At 27.1% G+C, this 21,388-nt stretch overlaps 3 protein-coding genes across 4 annotated transcripts; 2 read left to right on the forward strand and 1 right to left on the reverse strand.

Annotated features, from left to right (window-relative positions):
* The first annotated feature begins 885 nt into the window (after positions 1–885).
* On the forward strand, positions 886–3,585 carry LOC128960672 (myotubularin-related protein 2-like). The gene is made up of 2 exons (XM_054306827.1): positions 886–3,250; positions 3,476–3,585. The coding sequence occupies exon 1, from the start codon at positions 1,178–1,180 to the stop codon at positions 3,218–3,220; it is 2,043 nt and encodes a 680-aa protein (XP_054162802.1). The 5' UTR covers positions 886–1,177; the 3' UTR covers positions 3,221–3,250; positions 3,476–3,585.
* Positions 3,586–4,565: 980 nt separating this feature from the next.
* LOC128960673 (recombining binding protein suppressor of hairless-like) lies at positions 4,566–14,026 on the reverse strand. 2 transcript variants are annotated; one of them, XM_054306828.1, is made up of 9 exons: positions 13,775–14,026; positions 13,504–13,665; positions 12,359–12,590; positions 6,781–7,202; positions 6,528–6,702; positions 6,321–6,458; positions 6,111–6,223; positions 5,163–5,563; positions 4,566–5,088 (listed from the first exon to the last, which is right to left on the reverse strand). In XM_054306828.1, exons 2-9 carry the CDS (start codon positions 13,507–13,509, stop codon positions 4,719–4,721), a joined length of 1,857 nt encoding a protein of 618 aa, XP_054162803.1. In that variant the 5' UTR covers positions 13,510–13,665; positions 13,775–14,026; the 3' UTR covers positions 4,566–4,718. The 2 variants fall into 2 exon arrangements, with proteins under 2 accessions (XP_054162803.1, XP_054162804.1); XM_054306829.1 differs by lacking the exons at positions 12,359–12,590; positions 13,504–13,665; positions 13,775–14,026 and adding an exon at positions 10,720–10,799.
* A 1,410-nt stretch (positions 14,027–15,436) lies between these two features.
* Positions 15,437–17,133, forward strand: LOC128960294 (potential E3 ubiquitin-protein ligase ariadne-2-like). Its single transcript, XM_054306366.1, has one exon. It carries the CDS (start codon positions 15,610–15,612, stop codon positions 17,131–17,133), a length of 1,524 nt encoding a protein of 507 aa, XP_054162341.1. The 5' UTR covers positions 15,437–15,609.
* The last annotated feature ends 4,255 nt before the right edge of the window (positions 17,134–21,388 follow it).

Raw genomic sequence — 21,388 nt, forward strand, 5'->3', positions numbered from 1 at the left:
TACCTAAATGTTTTTTAATTAAAAAAGCAATAAATTACAGTATTTATGGTAGATGAAATATTTGTTACTTAATTAAAAAATATAATTTAAATGATACTATTGGTAATAATTATAATTTACAATTATTTTTATGAATTTATATTCCAACTATAGTATTTTAAATAATATTAATAATTGTATAAAATTATATTTATTTTTTATTATTTATCTAAATATTGAAAACTTGTTTATTTAATAATTATTGTAATATATGCTTAAGAAACTAAAAATATACAAATGTTTATATATTTAGTGTCGCTAACTGTCACTGTTTAACCCAATTGTTTATCACTTTTATGTTGCACTGTTAAATTCAATATACAGTTGAATAATATAAAAATAATACAGGTATAAACGTCTTATAAAATATTGAAAACATAATATTTCAATTTTAATTTATTAATTCAATCGGTAATTTATATATGTAAATTATTACCAATAATAAAGATTAATTCAATAATTCATAATATATATAAAATAGAAATAGCGGTAAGTTTGTAAAAAACTTGACATAATTTTATTACCGGTAATATTATTTCACAGATTTTAATACAGTATTTATATTCATTGAATGACCCGGTATTTGAAGATTTAAGTTATCAACACTTGTTATCATAGATTACATTTGAATAAAGACATATTGACAGACATTTGAAAGTTAAACAAATTAATAAATTTCATATTAAAATTGCAAAAATTTTATGTAATTTTAAAGATAAATATTATGTTTTAAATTACTTAAATTAAAGTTAATTAACATAAATATTATTAAATAATTATAACTGAATTGCAATGAAATGTAATGAAAGGCATTCACTTGTGTTTAACATTGAATTCATTGAATTCATTGAATGTTAACGTAGTGTATGTCATGTCATGTGTTGTCTTAACAAATGAGTCAATGAGTGACTGATTGACCACTTATTGTGACAATTGATTAACAATTGAAGACATAATCAAACCATTGGATCAGATACTCAATTAAGTCAATCTTTTCTGTACACCATTTGTTTGATCATAACATGTGATGTATTAATGTCGAGTCAGAAGAAATGTATAATTATTTTGATGATCCGATCAATTAATGATAACCTCTTTATAAGCAATTGATTATTGAAGTGGTTATCACTAGAAGATAATGGATTCAAAAAGTGGTTACAATTCGTACTCAATTAGTGGCCAATCGAGTCAATCGAGTTCTTCGCCGTCCATCGACACAAAAGACTCGTTACATTCGTCGCCATCCAAATCAATGGCATCCAATTCATTGACCACTACTTCATCCAATGATAAGACAAAACCATCGATTGGTTTACGATCGCGAAATGCGGTGACAAATGCTAACAATGCTAGCGATAAAACAATTACTTCATCGGAAGTGCCTTTAATTATTGGTGAAACTATTGTCGGCAATTTGCGGGCCCGAGACGTGACTTATTTATGTCCGTATTTTGGACCAATTCGTGGGACACTTTATGTAACAAATTACAAGTTATACTTTAAGAGCAATGAGAAAGAAGCGGAGGACCTATCGGTACCGTTGTGTTGTATCAGTCGCATTGAAAAGGTCGGCGGCGCCACCTCTAAGGGCGAGAACTCGTATGGCATAGACTTGTTGTGCAAAGATATGCGAAACTTAAGGTTTGCTCACAAACAGGAAAACCATTCGCGACGGGATGTCTTTGAGACACTAACTCAGTATGCGTTTCCACTCTCTAATAAGTTACCGATGTTTGCCTACGAATATTCGGCCAAATTTGCTGTTAATGGTTGGTCTGTTTACGCACCGATCGCTGAATATAAACGAATGGGTTTACCAAACGAGAGCTGGAAGATCACCAAAATTAATGAAAAATACGAGTTATGTGACACATATCCCGCAGATCTGGCCGTTCCGTCGGCAACCAGTGATGACTACTTAAGATCTGTTGCTAGCTTTCGTAGTCGTGGACGTCTACCAGTGCTGAGTTGGTTGCATCCAGAAAGTCAGGCCAGTATTACTCGATGTTCACAACCTCAGGTGGGAATGACTAATAAGCGCAGCAGAGATGACGAGTCGTACATTCAGATGATAATGGATGTCAATGCACAGTCACATAAGATCTATATAATGGACGCCCGACCCATTGCTAATGCTGTGGCCAACAAAGCTCGTGGCGGAGGTTATGAAAATGAAGAACTTTATCGGAACGCAGAAATCAACTTTTTGGACATTCCTAGCATTCATGTGATGCGAGAAAGTCAACGAAAACTTAAAGAATTATGTTTTCCTGCAATCGGTGACGAACAGCACTGGTACTCCAATCTAGAGGCTACCCATTGGTTGGAACACATCCGTACCATTTTGTCCGGAACTTTAAGAATTGTTGACAAAATTGAAAACAATAAGACATCAGTTGTGGTTCACTGTAGTGATGGTTGGGACCGAACCGCCCAATTGACCAGTTTATCGATGCTTTTACTTGATCCGTATTATAGAACATTGAAAGGGTTTGAAGTTCTGATTGAAAAAGAATGGATTAGTTTTGGCCACAAGTTTGCCCAACGTTGCGGTCACGGAGAGGACAAACACTCAGATGATAACCGGTCGCCAATATTCTTGCAATTTATTGACAGTGTTTGGCAAATAACTAAACAATTTCCAAATGCCTTTGAATTTAATGAATATTTTTTGATAACAATTATGGATCACTTATATGGATGTCTGTTCGGAACATTCCTTTGTAACTCAGAATATCAGAGATATAAAGAAGAAGTAAAAAGTAAAACCAAGTCGTTGTGGTCTTTCACTAACAGTGAAGAAAATATCGATAACTTTAAGAATCCTTTGTATACCAATTATGCCAAACATCACGTACTGATGCCAGTGGCAAGTATTCGGCGCATTCAGTTATGGACAGCATATTTCTGTCGTTGGAATCCTAATCTTAGACCACAAGAACCAATTCAAACGAGAAATAAAGAATTACTTTTAATGCGCACCGAAATCAAGAAAAGAGCCGATGATTTGCAGAAAGAATTACAGACAAAGTTAAGCCGAATCGGTGGAAACGGTGCCAATAGTAATACATCTACCAGTGCTAATAGTGGTGCCAATGTAGCCATTGCTGGCTCTTCTAATAATTCCGGTGTTACCACTACTACAGGATTGGGTCGAATAACTTCAGTCATCTCAATATAATATTTTCATTTAGCGTAATATACTTTTTTGGTAAGTTATAGCATATTAGCATATATTAAGTGATTACTTAAATAAAATATGATGACAATAACCTTGGAGATATGAATGAGATATTGTAACATAACATTGATCTCAATTGATTATCATAATCTTCTCTCTGATTAATTTAAGTTATTTATATTACAATTATATTAACAATACTAACTTTATTTTCAATTGTGTTTAATATAACGATTTATCTTTTTATTTTGTCAGTTCTGTTGCCTAAAAAAAAGTGGAAACTATTTCATTTGTATCGACCAAATGTTGACAATTATTATGAACTCAGTGTGAAAAACATAATATCATTAATCAACAAAATCTACAAATATATAAATTATAAATATTTTGTATATTATAAATATTTTATAGTAATTATGCATTTATACAAAATCGATATATTATTGCTTTAAATGTTTTAATTAAAAATATTTATTCAAATTTTATTGATTTGTTAACAAAAAACTATATAATTAACCTTTTCGTTGATTTTGTATAAATGACTTAACACAAGTTTACATAAGTATTCCCGACTAACATATATTATTAAATATAATAAGACGTTAAGTAATAAACTTTATATTTATATTGCGACGGCTAGTCTCAAATGTTTCAATATTTACCGTAATTATACTCTACAGTATGTTAGCCATCATACTGTATATGATTTATACCTAAAATGATATTAAGGACTATAACGGCTACAATATAAATAAAATTACTATAAACTTGTTTTTATGTTTAATAAGATTTCAAAGTTTGGTCACAATCGGCAATACTTTTTTAATCAATGTTAAGTCATTTGTAAACTCAATATAATTGTATGTTTCAATTTACCAAATGTTTATTTATATTAAATCAATAATAAAATTAAATTATAAACAAATGATATTCTAATTATTGTAATTTTATGTAAATAACTCTATTTTATTTATAGCTAATGAAAAATTGCAATAATTTTGAGTAAAATAATAATTATATAATAATGTATAATATTATATCATTGATACAGCATTATCTGTTGGATACAATATAAAACTGAATTAAACATCAAAAGTAATAATAATTATAATGTTTTGAGAAAATGTACAAAAAATAAAGTCCACAACCAATACCACCAATCAATCATTAAATAATAAGTTTTCTAAAAAGCCGTCATTATTATCAATATTATATATAAATACTGTATATTATTATAAATATATATATATATATATATATATTTGTATATATATACCGTAAATTAACTATATATATATATAAAATTGATTTGTTAAGAGTTAAGATAAATCTCATTTTGTGGTCATTTTAGAAATGAATTATTTTGAGGTCTTGTATACAATAGAAGCGTTTCATTAGTTGTATAATAACTTGAATACATATCACAGTATTATTTCAATTTAACAGAGAATATGAATCATTACAAATAGTGTCACCAATTGAATCATTAATTAGTCTTTTAAATGGGTGACTGATGGTGTGTTTGCATGTATGGACTCAATCCCTGTGAGGCCATTCCCAGACTGTGAGACATTGGATGGTTATTGTGATCGCTTTGCAATAAATGATGACTTAATGGCGTGTGATGTGAATGATGTGGATGCAGGCCTTGTGACTGATTGAGACCGGGACGTAACACTTCATCCACTTGTGGACAGTGAGGACGTGGTCCCGGCTCAGGTGTGTACGTGAATGTCAGTCCAGTGGCATATATAACGCCATCATTTCTCACTAAAGATACCTGAACCTGAGTTGGCTGTCGGACCCATTGCCAACCCTCTCGGAAGGCACCGATATCTGGAACTACACATAACATACTTTCTTGACATCTATTAATCAAATATGAAATAAAATTAATGAAAATATAAAATAATAGTTGAAATTAAGTCAAATAAGAACTAACCGATACATAGTCTCTGCCTCGACGTCTCCAAACCATACTTTGAGGAGTGGACTTAAGTTTTCTCCGGTTAGCTCAAGCATTGCTACATCGCCGCCACCATTAAGGTTCAAACTGTGAACTACAGGCACGGGTGTAACCGGTGAATGAATAGGACCCATACCTTCATAGAAGGTATATTCGGCTTTATCTGTACTGATGATAGTCCAGGAGGCACCGTCATTGATCATCTCCTTATTGGGCTCTTTAGGACACGGAGTCGCTTGGAATTGAATTATACGCTCTTGAGATAGACATAAATACATGCGTTCCGTATCTTTCATATAAAAGGCACATTTATGGAGCTGTGACACCGGGTCGTCCGCATCTAACAGTGCTGTCTGTTTGTCCACTTTTCGTATTATCTGTTATTACATATTAAAAATACAAATCAATATTATCTAATTATAATCTAATTCTCAAATCATTGAAAACAATTATCTGTTACTAATTAGCAAATAATTAGCTGCAAAAATTAACCTATAATTTTCATAGTTTTTATATTCTATATTTTAATAAATAATTAAAATAAAAAATATATTTATAGATTCAAAATATGTTTGACTTCATGTTATAACTTAATGCTCTAACATTTCGTGACTAACTAATCGATGCCATCATTAGATCATTAGATTTAAAAGATCATCAAATGATAATAAACACTATATTATTGAATTAAAATAATTATTAAAACAAATAATTTTGTAGAGTATTAATTCAATTGTCTAATATTTTGAGTTATATATAAAAATCATTAAAATGAATATAAGTTGTAAAAAATAACATATTATAAATATATTAAAATTTTATTCTAAATTTAATGACTAAATGAATGATATGATTGCATATGATATGAAATAATTAGTTGTAAGTTGACATCAAAATTGAAAGATAACAAAAAAATTTTCTCACAAGTCTTGGGAGAGCCATTCCAGTGACAGAGCAGACCAGCTTAACAGTGGCGCCGTAATGGATGTAACCGTCTCTTACAGTGAACTCTTCACTTTCAGACTCATTTTCATCCACTAAATAATGCATTTTTAATATCAATGTTTTAAAATGTAATTGAATAATGTATTTCTTGAATAATAAGCAATTTCATAATAGTAAGTGAATACATACATAAATGTATAGTAAAAGCCCCCCATTGAGTAGAGGAGGCGTGGAAATTGCCATTCTCTACGTGTAGATATCTAGTGCTAACTGTTTGAGATCTCAAACGATTAAATAGCGCCACTTTGGTTCCCGAAGCGATACATACTATACAAATCACAGGTAAATAATATAATTGCTGTTAAAAAATATCAAATATAATGTAATTTTGCTTACGATCAGCATTTTTCAGAGATTGCTTCTTCTTTGACGGCTTTGATATCACTTTAATTCTTCTGCTATAAAACACACCGATATCTTCTCCGTTGCCATAAAACATCTTAACGGATAACATAAAGTGCTTTCGTTTGTCGGAATCACTTATATATAATGTCTTAGCGGCGCAATAGTTCTGTCACACATTTTTAAAAATAATTTTTATTCATTCTTTTAATGTAATTAAAAAATTTAATAATAATATAAGACATACTTTGCCACTGAAGTCCAATTGTTGCATTTCTTGGTCAGAGTTACCGATACCGATAAAAGCGCACAGATTTGCTCCCTGTTCTGACTCTCCATCTCTGATCATTTGTTCCTGTCTTTTGGCCCATCCGTCTCCTAATAGGTATATACACGGCGGCGGACAGAAGAAACGTTTTTCATTGCCATATGATTTCTGTGCGACCTTTGCGTGAAGTATAATGATTTTGAGGTCATTTTTCTCGCGAATGTATTTCCTCATCGCTTCTCTCGTTAATCTCTGTTCACCCCTTCGAGGCCTATGTCTATCATCAATGGGTGGTGAAGGTGTTGGTAAAGGGCTTGGAGGTGCGTGACCTTGAGGAGGTACCATAAGGCTCAGTCCTCCAGAATTTAGAGAAACCAGTGATTGATCTCTCGATGCTTTTTCTATTTTGAATTAAAATGATATTAATTTATAATTTTTAAAAACTTTAGACATATTAATTCAAAAATTACTGATACAATAAAATCTGATATTTAATCATTTAATATAATACCTAAAAATAATAAATAATTTCAATTTAATTATTAATACATAAATTGATAAAATTTAGATTCAGAGTAAACAATTTGCATAATAGCACTTAAGAGTATATAGAACTGTAGTAATTGATAAGTTTCATAGTATTAAATTATATATTAACAAACAGTACAATAATATGTAATTTGAATTAACTGTAAACACAATCGTAAATTGCATATCAATTAAATTGTGACTAAAAATAAACAAACAAATGTATTAGTGTTGACAATAGTTGTATTATAAATAGTGGATGAAAAATAGGATGACTTGTGATGACTGTTTGGATTAGACTTAAAGAGAAAAACCCCTTAAATAACTCTCAGTTGCAAAACATTAACCAATTGTTGTTTTGTAATGAATAGACAGATGTTGTCAATAGATTTTTAAATGTTTTATACATTAATTTAATATATAGTTGTTATACCAATTAAATAGTTATAATCTAATATACATATTATTTTTTAATTAAAAAATTTATATATAATGATTACTTAAATATCAAATATTAACTTTAAATATTTAAAATTAATATTATAAAATAATAATTTCCCTAAAATATACAATAAAATAATCATTCAATTAATATAAATATATAGATTTTATCAAATGTTTATATAATTACATTTTAATAATAGTAATAGATGTTAATTATTGTATAAACTAAAGTAAAATTCAATCAAATAAAATATTAATCTATAAAACCATATGCTATCTATCAGTAAAAACCAAACTACTGTACAGTATTTTTCGACCCTTTAATACAATAGTTTACTATTAGTTGGAGTGTATATACAGTACATAACATTACAATCAAATATAGGACTCACTTGAGTTTTATATAAACTCAATATAAATCTAAAGAAAAACTTTCAGAGAGAGAGAGAGAGAGAGAGAGAGAGAGAGAGAGAACAGGTGTGTTATTCTCACGATGTGTGTGTTTATGTTATAAATGTATTATAAGTTTTGAATGAATGCAATACTCGCTTTATATTGTTTTGTATTATATAGTAGTGTCGACTCAAACATTAAAATAAAAACACTTGAAATGCAATTATTATAAAGTGTGCATTTTTAGCCACATTTTATATTTAGACGATTTCAAAATTAGCTTATAATATATTCATATATTTACAAATTTGAAGGCAAATCTGAGTTTAAGATAAATTTTATCATAAAGTATACTTGATTTTGAATTAAGCCTATACTGTAAAGTTGCATAAATAACATTTGTTGATTTAAAAAGTCAAATTTAACAAATCTCAATAATTGATTTAAACATGCTTTCAAAATATAGGTTAATTACTTTCCACTTAGAAATAGGATTTAAAAATTTCACTATCAAATTGATAATAAAATTTTGAGATCAGTTTATTACAAATAACTTTCTAAATAAAATATTAACATTTGCTAACACAATATATTAAAAATGAAATGTATTTTTTAAAATAAATGATATTATAAGGCATACAAATTAGAGGTCATATCATCGGAAGGAACTAATTAGTGGGTAAACACATCATCGGCTAACAGTGCGAACACATGTTTCATGTCATCAAACAGTACTGTATATTAAAACAGTGTTATTATTGAGTTTGTGTTACAATTGAGTGAATCATTCAATTTTTAGTCCCAAAGCTCCCCATTCTCTCAAAGCTTTAGGCCATTCAATACACTATATTTATATTTCTATTGAAGTTGAGTTTCATATCAAACACAACAAAACAGTTGTGAAAAGGCTAGAAAAGGCCATACAATCGATGATTGTGTCCATTCTAACCATTTATTAACCATAAAGTTACTTATTATAAAGTATAAAAAATAATTGAATTAAATTTTTAATAAATATTGTTATTATTACACACACACACATATATATATACATACACCAACATTCAACTTTAATTAAATTCTTTGCCATTAAAATTAAATTATTAATCCAATAGATCTGTAAAACCAATGTTAATCTCTAACATAGCATTCAACAATGGATGGATCTATATATATATATATATACAGTATATATATATTGTATAATAAATGTTATTAAATAAGAATCGGATATATATTACAAGCAAAGTGCACAACAAACAAGAAATGATTGCACCTGTATGTGTGTCTATTGATTATGTCATATTCATATTGTATGCATTCAATAGGATTGAATGACAAGTGAGACACAGAATCGGCGGTCAATCTATGGCTCCATTATTATAACATTATATGTCTACACAAACACATCATTGCTTGAGTCACGCATTTAAAGCAAAACTTTGAATAGTAATGAAAATTAAATGTTTGATACATATAGTAGAGAACAGATGTACTCTATATTGCATTCATTCATTCAATTAGTACTTGCATTCTATGTTATAGACTATAACTTATAGTCCTTCCATCACTTCATTACTTTTTTCATTCATCACTATTGTTGAGACCAATTGATTCAATTTTATGATTCATAGAGTAATAAATAAATTATATTATTTGTAAATTTATATTATATAAAATATTTAATTTTAACAACATTTCGTAATCACATAAATTCATATTAAATAAAATATTAAAAACTATTTTTTTAAATTATAGAAATATTTTAACATTAAAAAGTTAAATCATATACAAATTGTGTTTGTATTAATATATAAATTAATATATTCAACGACATAATATGGATATACAATATATACCACAAAAAATCATATATTATAAAATTATATATTAATTATTTGTCTATAATAAAAATTATAAATGATTCATTGATAATATTAAATACGATATTTAAACATAGAAACAAAACCAATAATACAGTAGTATTAAATTTAAGTTACTCTTGATATAAATATAAATAAAACATAATTTATAAATTGGCATAACTTTGACTAAATATATATATATATTTACAGACGATATAATTCCCATAGGAATCAGAATCATTAAGTAATAATAATAAACAAAATTGTGCTAATAATATAAATAAGAACTAAAAGCCGATACACTACTTTACATAACATAAGATTGAAAATATATGAGAAAATAATAAATACATTAAAAACTAGAGCTTATGGTGTTTTGGATTTGTTGATCACTTTCTCACACAATTCACAGAATCAACATTTGATGGGTCGAGTCATTTCAGTCGGTGCTCTCTCACCGGTGAGAAAATAAGCATTGAGTCCATACGACAGACACAATCAGACACCAGATGAAGCAATGGTAGTGAGAATCAATGCATCACTCAATATCATTACTGTATACCTGAGACACGCCACGAATCACCTCAAGATTACCATTCATTACAAACCATTGATAAATTTACCGAAATATCACTCAATAAAAATTACTATATTTATGACATTTAAGTGATATACAATTAGATCTTACCATTAGTAGAAGTGGTAAAATTTGTTGATATGCCATATGATGTCATGTGATAAAGAGCTGGATCAGCAAATAATGGTGCTGTCGATGCTATTTGATTGATGTTTGGCAAACATTGTTCTTCATATAAATTATATTCATAATTATGTGCCATATCGTTAATAATAGTATTTATTTAAGAAAATTTTTCTATATTTTTTTACAAATATACTATATTTAATAGATTTTATAAAATTTTATTAAATGATATACAATTAATTTTACAAATCAATAATATATTATTTGTTTTACTCATCACTAGTTATTGTTTAAAAAGATTTGCAAAACAAAACCAGAATATTAGAAATTGTATGAACCGATGATATAGAGGAAGGTCTGAGCACTGGCATCAATGGTAATCACACACCGGGCAGACTCTGCAGGCATTACGTGTGCACTACTGGCACAGCACTATGCCTTCCATTAATTATCACCAACACCTGTGCCACAAGAAATATTTCCCACCGGCTTATAGATCACCGGCCATTGCAAACAGCATATACATACATACATACATACTGTACATACATATACAGTGCTTACAGTGCAACACAACAATAAACCCAGAGTTTGTCACTTATTTTTACACTTGTTTCGGGACTGGTATTTCAAATCAATATCTAACCACAAATTCACTCCTTTAATTAAATTATGTTTCAAAGTTAATTTAATATACTGTTTATCATAAACACCACTCATCAATGTTTAAGGTTTGAAAATTAGTATCAATTGAGTAATACTTAAAAAATGATTAAAAACAACAAAAATACTTAAACATATAAACATACAATATATGTATTTAATCAATAATCTCATTAGTAAATCATAGCTACTATTATTACTATTACTGATAATTATAAAATATATGGTACTAATCAATATAGCTTTTGTAAATTCATATTAAAGTATTTCAATTTAATAAATATCAATAGTTTTTTGTTATAAATTAATAATTATAAAAATATCACTTATAATCTTATTAAAAAATTATTCAAATTGCATACCAATTAAAATATATATTTAGGAAAATATGGAAATACCACTCATAAGTAAACATAAAAATATGAAAAATAAATAGATTGTAACAAAACTGTAATTCCATTCTACAGTATATACAGTATGTGTGTGTTGTGAGTGTTGTTATCAACAATTAATTATTAATTGAATAAATTCTATAATTATATATAAATTATATATTCACTTAACTATATATCTAAAAATTATGGTATTTTCTAATCAGTAACAATAAAATCTATTATAATATAAATAATGAGAAGTAGTGACAATAACAAAAATATTTTTGACACTAATTTAGTTTTAATTTTTTAAAGTACTAAAACTTTTATTAAATTTTACCAAAGTTTTATTATATAAATAAATCAAAGTTCTCACAGCTCAGCATTATATAAAAATTTATATTTAATTAAATTAATTATAATAAATCATAACTCTATTATATACGCACGAAACAAACTTAATATTTTAACACAAATATAATCACATAAATAAAAAAATCAAAAATAAAATTTATAATTTCCTAATGTTTGGCAAGTATTTATGAAATAAATGTAAAATTTAATAATAAGTGATATGTTTGACATACCTTCGTGGCTATGATTGCGATAATGTCTGCTGTGATTCATATGATCATAATGTGGTTGCGGTGAAGACAAGTCCATTGGATGGTGACCGTCACCAAAGGATCGATGGCCGCGACCACTCATTTGCATCGGAGAGTTGTTTGAGTTGGACATCATATGATTCATGTGATCCCCATTCATGTGATTTTGTTGTTGCATTTGCATCGGAGATGAATGCATACTACTTTCAAGTGACTATATTTAATATGAAAACAAAATAATACATTACATCATATAAACAATTAATTTAAATATAAAGAGAAAACATATTATTAATTATTAGACATTAATTTTGGGTAAATTTCTCGCAAAATCAAGTTTTATGTATTTATTTATTTTTAATAATTATAAACATAAAATAATAACAAATTAATTTACTGACTAAATATTACTTGAATTCATTTGAATATTATTAACTTTTATTACACTATTTTATTTGATGTATCAAATAAACAATACTAAAAATAAAACTAATTAACTAATAAATTAAATTCAAGTTTTATTATTAAAGTTAACAAAAATGTTATAAAATAATAATAACTTTTGATATTATTATATCAAAATTACAGGGAAGTCGAATATTTTGGTAAATTACTTTAAATTATTTAAATACATAATTTAAATACTAAATTATTATTAGTTTTGCAAATAAAACATTAGTAATATAATTAAATGTTAAAATAAGTTAATTTTAATTGTATAATAAATGTGCGAATTATTAATTAATAATAATTTATAAAATGTGAGAAAACTCGGACTTTTAGGAAAATGTTATTATAATTTGTCATATCTTGAGATCATTGACTTTAAGGTTAAACTTTATGGTAAACAAAATCTCATAAATTATTTCATTTAATTTTTTTTTTTAAATATCTAAATAAGTAAAAAACATTTCAATTGTTTGCTAAATTAACAATAATTTAGTTTTAATTTATAGAAATGTTATTACATTATAACTAAATAATAGCTTTAATTAACTAATATAAATAAGTCATAAGTAATTATCGTATGTATTATAAGACTAATTGTTGCCAATAATAATACTATAATATATAGCCTAATGATCTCTTGAATGATATGACAATTAGTGATAATATGAAAGACCTACTCTCATGGTGTAGTGTTCCGGTGCTATCGTAGGACTGGGTGTTTGGTTGTAGTGATGGTGGTTGTGATGACCGGTCACTGGACTCACGCAGTGGTAGGCATGCGATGGATGCAACACATGGCCTGAATCGTCGTAAACACCGGAATAGCCATATTGTGAACCCTATTGGATGGACAACAAGACATTACATGAGATAATGGGTTTACAAATCATTAGCAATGGTAATCATATCTGATTGAAATCATTTAATTGAAAAGTTATTGATATTTACATAATATGACTATCGATTCAATTGAATGGCAATCATATGATTACAATAAAAACAATGACTTTAAGTAATTGACACAAAAGGCAATCAAAACAATTAAAAGATAACTTTAAAATCAATGTTATATAGAAATGGTTGTCAAATGTTATGAAGTGTTAAAATTTGGTGAAACATCTGTCCATTGAATATACGGTTCATTCAAACGATCCGTTTCTACAAACCTATGCATCCATTCATTCATATCATAGCAATGTTTTTGTCTATCTATAGCTTTGTAACACTAAAACAGCCATCTATTGGTCATTACATGTGACACATGTGACCATCACTACAGTATAGCTATGATTGGGCTGTAATAGTACTCGGCTTATGTATGTTTAGATGACAAGCTATAGGAATGTAGGGATGAGAGAAAAATTCTCACGGTTTGTAGGGGCCTACTAGGGGGTCACCAGTGGGGCGTGGGAAAGGAAACTATATTGAATGGGGGGTCAAGGGGGTCAAGGACACCATCAATGGTCAACAAGGGATTGCATATTACTATTGCTAACATATTATCTTATTATCTCTACCTATACTCTCTCTCTCTCTCTCTCTCTCTCTCTCTCTCTCTCTTCACGTTAAACAATAAGTTCTCACACTTTAAGACCTATTTGTAGGTAAAAAGATTTACACTAAAACCTACGATAAAATGAAATGAATTATACTATACATAATGAGAGTCAATTAAGTTATATAAATAGCTATTAATTTTATTATAACATCAAATTTATAAGATTGCATTTGTTTGGACATCATTTAAGAAAAACAAACTTAATATACATCTATAAATCACATATTACTGTATAATATAAATACTTTCAGTTAATATTCAGATGCATGTATTTATGCTTTAAATAGCAATACAATTAAAAATTATATGTCATTACACTTAACTAACATATCGATCATTACTTTATTTTTAGACTAAAAATATATTTTAATAAAAGTAAAATAAGTCAGAAATAAATAAATATTAATACTATATGTAATACTATATATTTATATAATCAAATAAGAGTGATGATTATAAATTTATTTTATGTGCTATATTTAATTTACATATTGTGTAATTATTTTCATTAATATTAATGCAAATTTACTACATTTCTACTATTATTTTATAATTTACTAAAAATCCTTATTTTGTGAATTTTATTGAAAATACATAAATTAAAAGTTTCACATAATTGCTAACAATTATTTAATATTAATGTAAAAACAATAACAAATACTCTATACTAATTATATGCTTAAATAATATTAATTTTAGTATTAGATTAAGTTATTCATAAGCATTTACTTTTATATTTTAATATATAAAATATAAGACATAAATATCACAAATTGATTCAAATAATAGCAACGTTTGTTGACTTTGAAAACAATTTGCAAAATATCAACAAAATGACTATTATATTAGTTTAATATTATTTTAAATAAAAATTATCATTTGATGGCAATTGTTGCCAAAGAGTGTGACAACAGGTCTTATGAGTCCTCATAAGCCCATCATTGAGTGTGAGAGAGGCTTAGGGAAGGAGAGAGAGAGAGAGAGAGAGAGAGAGAGAGACATCACTGGTATTACATGTGAGTTAAGGTAGAGGTAGTGTTGAATGCAATGCAATGTTTGACACAATAATAACAAGTCATGTGTTGTGTTGTTGTTTCAAATGATTGAATGAGTGATGAAAATGGCGTTCACTATAAACACACATTTGTTGTAATCGTTGATATTATCTGTTATTTTTGGTCACCATTTGGATCCATTAGTACTCATATTATCAAATTTTACACAAATGTCTGCCGATAAACAAATGGACGAAGAAATGTACAGCTCTTCAGATGAGGACTGCTTTAATGACTATTATGACATTCATGACGACAATGATGACGACGAGACAGACAACTGTTCCCTTAAGAGAGATCCCGAGTATTTTGAGTACGAGTGCCTTACCATAGAAGAAGTGGAAAGATATTTCAATGAAAGCGTCGAACTGATCTGTGGCGCCATTCAAGTGAATCCATCGTTGGCTAAACTCATGTTACATACGATGGAGTGGAATGTGGATCAAGTGATACACAGATATCGGACGGACTGTAATAAGTTGTTGAGAGACGCGAGGATTAAACCACAAACACGTATCTCTTGTTCACAAAATACAGACTCGACTCAATCGATACCTTCTTCAAGTGTTTCGTCTTCAATAAGCCAAACAACACAAACTTTCAGATCTCGAGTCAGTTTTGTCTTATGCAACGTCTGTTATCAGAGTTGTCCCGCAGAGTATCACAAATGTTTGAGTTGTGGTCACTCCTATTGTAAGGAGTGCTGGTCTAACCATTTGGAAGTACATATTCTGAATGGTGTGACCACTAATATCGAGTGTATGGCAAGTAATTGCCGAATACTAGTTACTGAAGACTTTGCCCTTAATTTATTGACAACAAAATTGTCTCTTCGCGAGAAGTATCAACAGTTTGCGTTCAGAGATTATGTCAAATCACACCCAAAACTGCGATACTGTGTTGGTCTCAACTGTGATGTTATCATCAGATCCAAAGAACCAGCGGCTAAACGTGTCATTTGTAGTGAATGCAAAAGTAGTTATTGTTTTCAATGCGGTGGTGACTATCACACGCCCACACATTGCAATACAATTAAGTTATGGCTAACTAAGTGTGAGGACGACTCAGAAACGGCTAACTATATCTCTGCTCACACTAAGGACTGTCCTAAATGTCATATTTGTATTGAAAAGAACGGCGGATGTAATCACATGCAGTGCTATAGTTGTAAACATGATTTCTGTTGGATGTGTTTAGGAGACTGGAAGACACACGGATCAGAATATTATGAGTGTAGTCGATATAAGGAGAATCCTAACATTGTTAATGAGTCAGCCCACGCACAGGCACGTGAGGCACTTAAAAAGTATTTATTTTACTACGAAAGATGGGATAATCACGCGCGTAGTTTACGTCTTGAGGAACAAACACTTCAACGAATTAAACAACGAATTCATGAAAAAGTGATGAAAAATATGGGCACTTGGATTGACTGGCAGTATCTGTTAGATGCGGCCACATTACTTGCCAAATGTCGTTATACATTGCAATACACCTATCCTTTTGCCTATTTTATGGATTCGGGACCTCGAAAGGCACTGTTTGAGTACCAACAGTCACAACTCGAGGCTGAGATTGAAAACCTCTCGTGGAAAGTGGAAAGGGCTGAGACTACCGATAGAGGAGATCTGCAAAATCAAATGGATATCGCAGAGAAACGTAGAGCTATTCTACTCAAAGATTTTTTAGCATAACATTTGGCATATTATTTGCCATAATTTTATGATTTATATATATATAAATTTATATATATATATATTGTTTGATAACATTTCAATGTTTATATTTATAAATAAGTTTTATTTCTTAAGATAAATAATTAGTGTTAGATATTTGTTGTGTTTTAACTTATTTAAAGATTAGTTTATATTACTTTTGATTTATTTTAAATTTCAGGTACAGTAACTTTAATTATGTTAATGTAAATTGTGTAATTTTATCTCAAATAAATTTTACACTTAATTTTAGTTAAGTAGCAAAACTTTTACTGAATATATTGTAAAAATAAAAATTATTGAATTTTCTACATTTTTCTTTCATTAATATGCGAAATACAAAAATAAATATAAAATTTTTATTGATAGGATATATACAAACATTATATACAGTAAATTTATATTGATGTATATAATTAGCTTCAATTTAAAAAAGTTTTAAACATACATTATTTAAATATTAAATATCGGATTGTGATAATTTAATCCAACATAGATAATAATTATTTTGAATGATAAAAAATTATTTATAAAATTAACATTTAATTAATTTATTTAATTAATCTAATTATCAATATTATTATATGGCAACATTTTTAATAAATTATATTATATATTATATTAATCTGATGAAAAGATTGAAAACGTAATGCTTAAAGTAAATGTAGACATTTATTGCCATTAAAAGGCTAATTAATGAAAACTATTCATAAATGTTGTAATCATTTGAAATGTTTAAATTAAATATAACTTGAACTATAATTTATTATGAGTTATAAAATTAGGTAATATTAATTAAAAACTCATTTAGTTATATAATAAATAAAAATATAATATACTTATGATTTTAGCTAAAAACAACTAAACAAATTACAATAGAATATGTAGTTATATTATTAATGTTTTAGTAATTGTTATGGAATTATATTTAATAACATATATAAATATAATAGATATGTAGTATTAAATTATATTTTATAAAAAGTGAAAACATTTATCAAATTTTTTAAAATGCAAATTTTAAGACAAACCTATAAAAGATAATAAATTCATTTTGAATTCATATAATTTATTTTGATCTCTTAAGAATCAGAATATTAAATTATAATTTATATATAATATTTGATATGAATCATACATATATAAGGAGGAGTTTCAAGTTTCCTATATTAAAGTATAGTAGTGTTATAATACAGAAATATTACATTAGTTTATACTATATTTTATAATAATTTGTGACTTAATATTAAAGTTATAAAACTCCTCCTCATGTTTTATAATATGAGTTTTGTACCAAACAAAGGGGCTGTCATTGTAATTGTGACCCTTTTATATACATTCCTATCAAATAGTATTTTTGATATGCTTTTTATGGGATCTATATATGATATTTAACTTAAAGTCAATATTAAGTCGACAATTTCCAAATGCTTTGTATCTTTCAATTTACTTTCAATTTTAAGTCAATTCTTATCTATTTTAATATATGATTTTTTAATTAATTTTGTATTTTCTAATTAATTGTCAAAATATTATCAAAGAGATTACCAAAATATTTAGTATTAAATGATTTATTTATTAAGAAAAGTACAGATTATTATCATTTATTGATTAAACAAAGCTTTGGTGGGCCAGACCTCCGGAGAGGATATAATGACACTAAAAGAATCCATAATATATTATCTCTTAAAGATATCATTTCTTTTAGTAGTCTTATTTGAAAGCAATAAAAACATGTTTTGGCGTAAAGTTTGGTTAACGCCACCGATTGACGAATTGCCGACTCATAAAATATACACTTTTTTCAACATCTATATTGTATTTAATATATTTTTGAAACATATCTATACATATCTTTACTGAAATACAGTATGTATTTAATATTAAAGCAATGACATGTTTGTTACTTATAATAATTATGATTATATGTATACATCTATTCGGTAATAACTATCAATTAAGTTGAGTGTCAAGTATTAGACATTAATATAGTGAGTGAATCGGTGAGGATTTGCATCAATGGAGAGCTTCTACAGGTATAGTAAGTCCTCATTAAAGTTATATTTAGTTTCAAATATCAATTCGAGTAAAACTTTATTCACAAATAAGTGCCAAAACAGTGTCTATCTATTTGTGTGAATATTTTGATGGGAACTTTCAAATTGCATTATAGGGCGGACCTAATGGTTGGGCACCGACACACTAAAAGTGTCGTTCCTCGTACTCTGTCTCTCATATAGTGAGCCAAAAAATGATTAAAAATTATTGAAAACATAGTGAAAGTCAATGAAACGTAAAATAATAGTAAAATAATAGTGCGCTTCAATTGAATTGATAGCACCCCTTGAGTTTGATTACACACTCCTATTAATACTTGTTCCGCCTTTTACTATAATACCTGAGTTATCAAAGATATAATTCAAAAAATCAAATTATGGCAACTTCTGTGGGCACGACATGGGAGGCCCGGGAAAAGCCTACCAAACAAAATCTTAAAGCAAATCTATGTTTTGCTTCACATTAAACATCTTTAAAGTTGTGCCGCTTTTTACTCTATGTGTTATCTCCGACTATATTATATCAATATATAAATCAATTTATTGTTCAATTGTAATATTGCGTGAAAATATTCACCAAAAATTTTAAAAATACGAAAAATTTTGTGCTAATATTATTTTACAAAATTATGCAAAATTAGTTTAAAAACACAAATTTTTATTTCGGTATTTATATTGTACGCATAGAATACTGTAGAAGTAGTCTTTAAAAATTTAAAGCTTTATAAAATTGTTTTATTTTAATGCTTAACTATTATACAATAATACATTTTTATAGTTACTAATGATTGAAAAATAAATATTTATATTTGTCAATAGTGTATAAAGTAAATATTTTATGTATTCAGTAGGTGACACATCAATTTTAACCATTTAATTGGGATAATTAAGTTTATTATGAAAATGTTTATTAATTAATAGTAAGTAAATGTTGGCGGCACTTAATGTTTGTTTAAACTCAATTGCTATCAAATTGTCATTAATTAGTATTATAATCTTCTTTTGATATTAAAAAAAATTTCTTCAAATTTTAGTATTTTTAAAATAAAATTCAGAGAACCATATTTAAAATACCTTATCATCAAATATACAGTAATGTAAAGATATTTATGTGATATTTTATTTTTATTTCAAATATCGTGCAAATTTTTATATATCAATCATTTTTATTATTCTCATTATTAGAATAAATGTATATTAACTTCAATTACTAGAATTGTATACTTAATATATACTATTGATATACAGCATTTTTACAGTATTAAATAAGTGTGTAAAATGGTTTACAATAAATTTAATTGCAAATATTATAAATTATTATATAACGAAAAATATTTTAATTATCAGTATAACTTGCTTCAGAAACAAATATAATTTATATATTAATAATAATTATATTATATAAAATATTATTTCATATATAAATATATACTGTATTTTAAATACTCAAAATAACGGTTTTACCAAAATGCAACTTAACATATTAAAAATATCGCATTTATGCAAATAAATAACAAATTACTATAAAAATATATTTTTACGGTATTTGTCCGATATTTTTATTAGTAGTTAAACAAGTTTGAATTTTAAAAATGATTTATTCAACTGCAATCTTAAATTAAAAAAATATTACTAAAATTTCACATTATTTAAAATTTTATTATAGTTAAATTAATTTAAGTTAAAATTAGATGTTATTATTTTACTTTTATTTATAAATTATATAAATATGCAAACACAGAAATTAATTTAAATAATATCTAAATGTATAATATTGTCAACATTTCTAATATCTCACTTACAATTAATTTAAAATAATAAGTTAATGTTATTTTAGATTAATTGTGAGTGAAATATTAGAAATGTTGAAAGTATTATACAAATACATTACAAAATAACTAAATATTTGTTAATGTTATGTTTGTTTGCATTTAATACATGAAATATCGAGAAGAGGATCATTAACACAGATTTCTCACGAGAGTCAGTCCTCGGTATTACTCTACTGTGTAATGCATCTAAAACTGTGCCCAAATTGATCCCAAATTGGTCCCAAATTGGTCCCAAATTGGTCCCAAATTGGTCCAGGACAATTATTGTAAAAATTCAATTTTATCTTTTGGTTAGTATGTTATTTTTAAATATTATAACAAGTACGATAATTTTTTTATATAATT

The sequence above is a fragment of the Oppia nitens genome, unplaced genomic scaffold (assembly GCF_028296485.1).
Source record: "Oppia nitens isolate AA-2021 unplaced genomic scaffold, nextdenovo-longstitch-racon4-pilon3 scaffold4_pilon_pilon_pilon, whole genome shotgun sequence".
Lineage (NCBI taxonomy): Eukaryota > Metazoa > Arthropoda > Arachnida > Sarcoptiformes > Oppiidae > Oppia > Oppia nitens.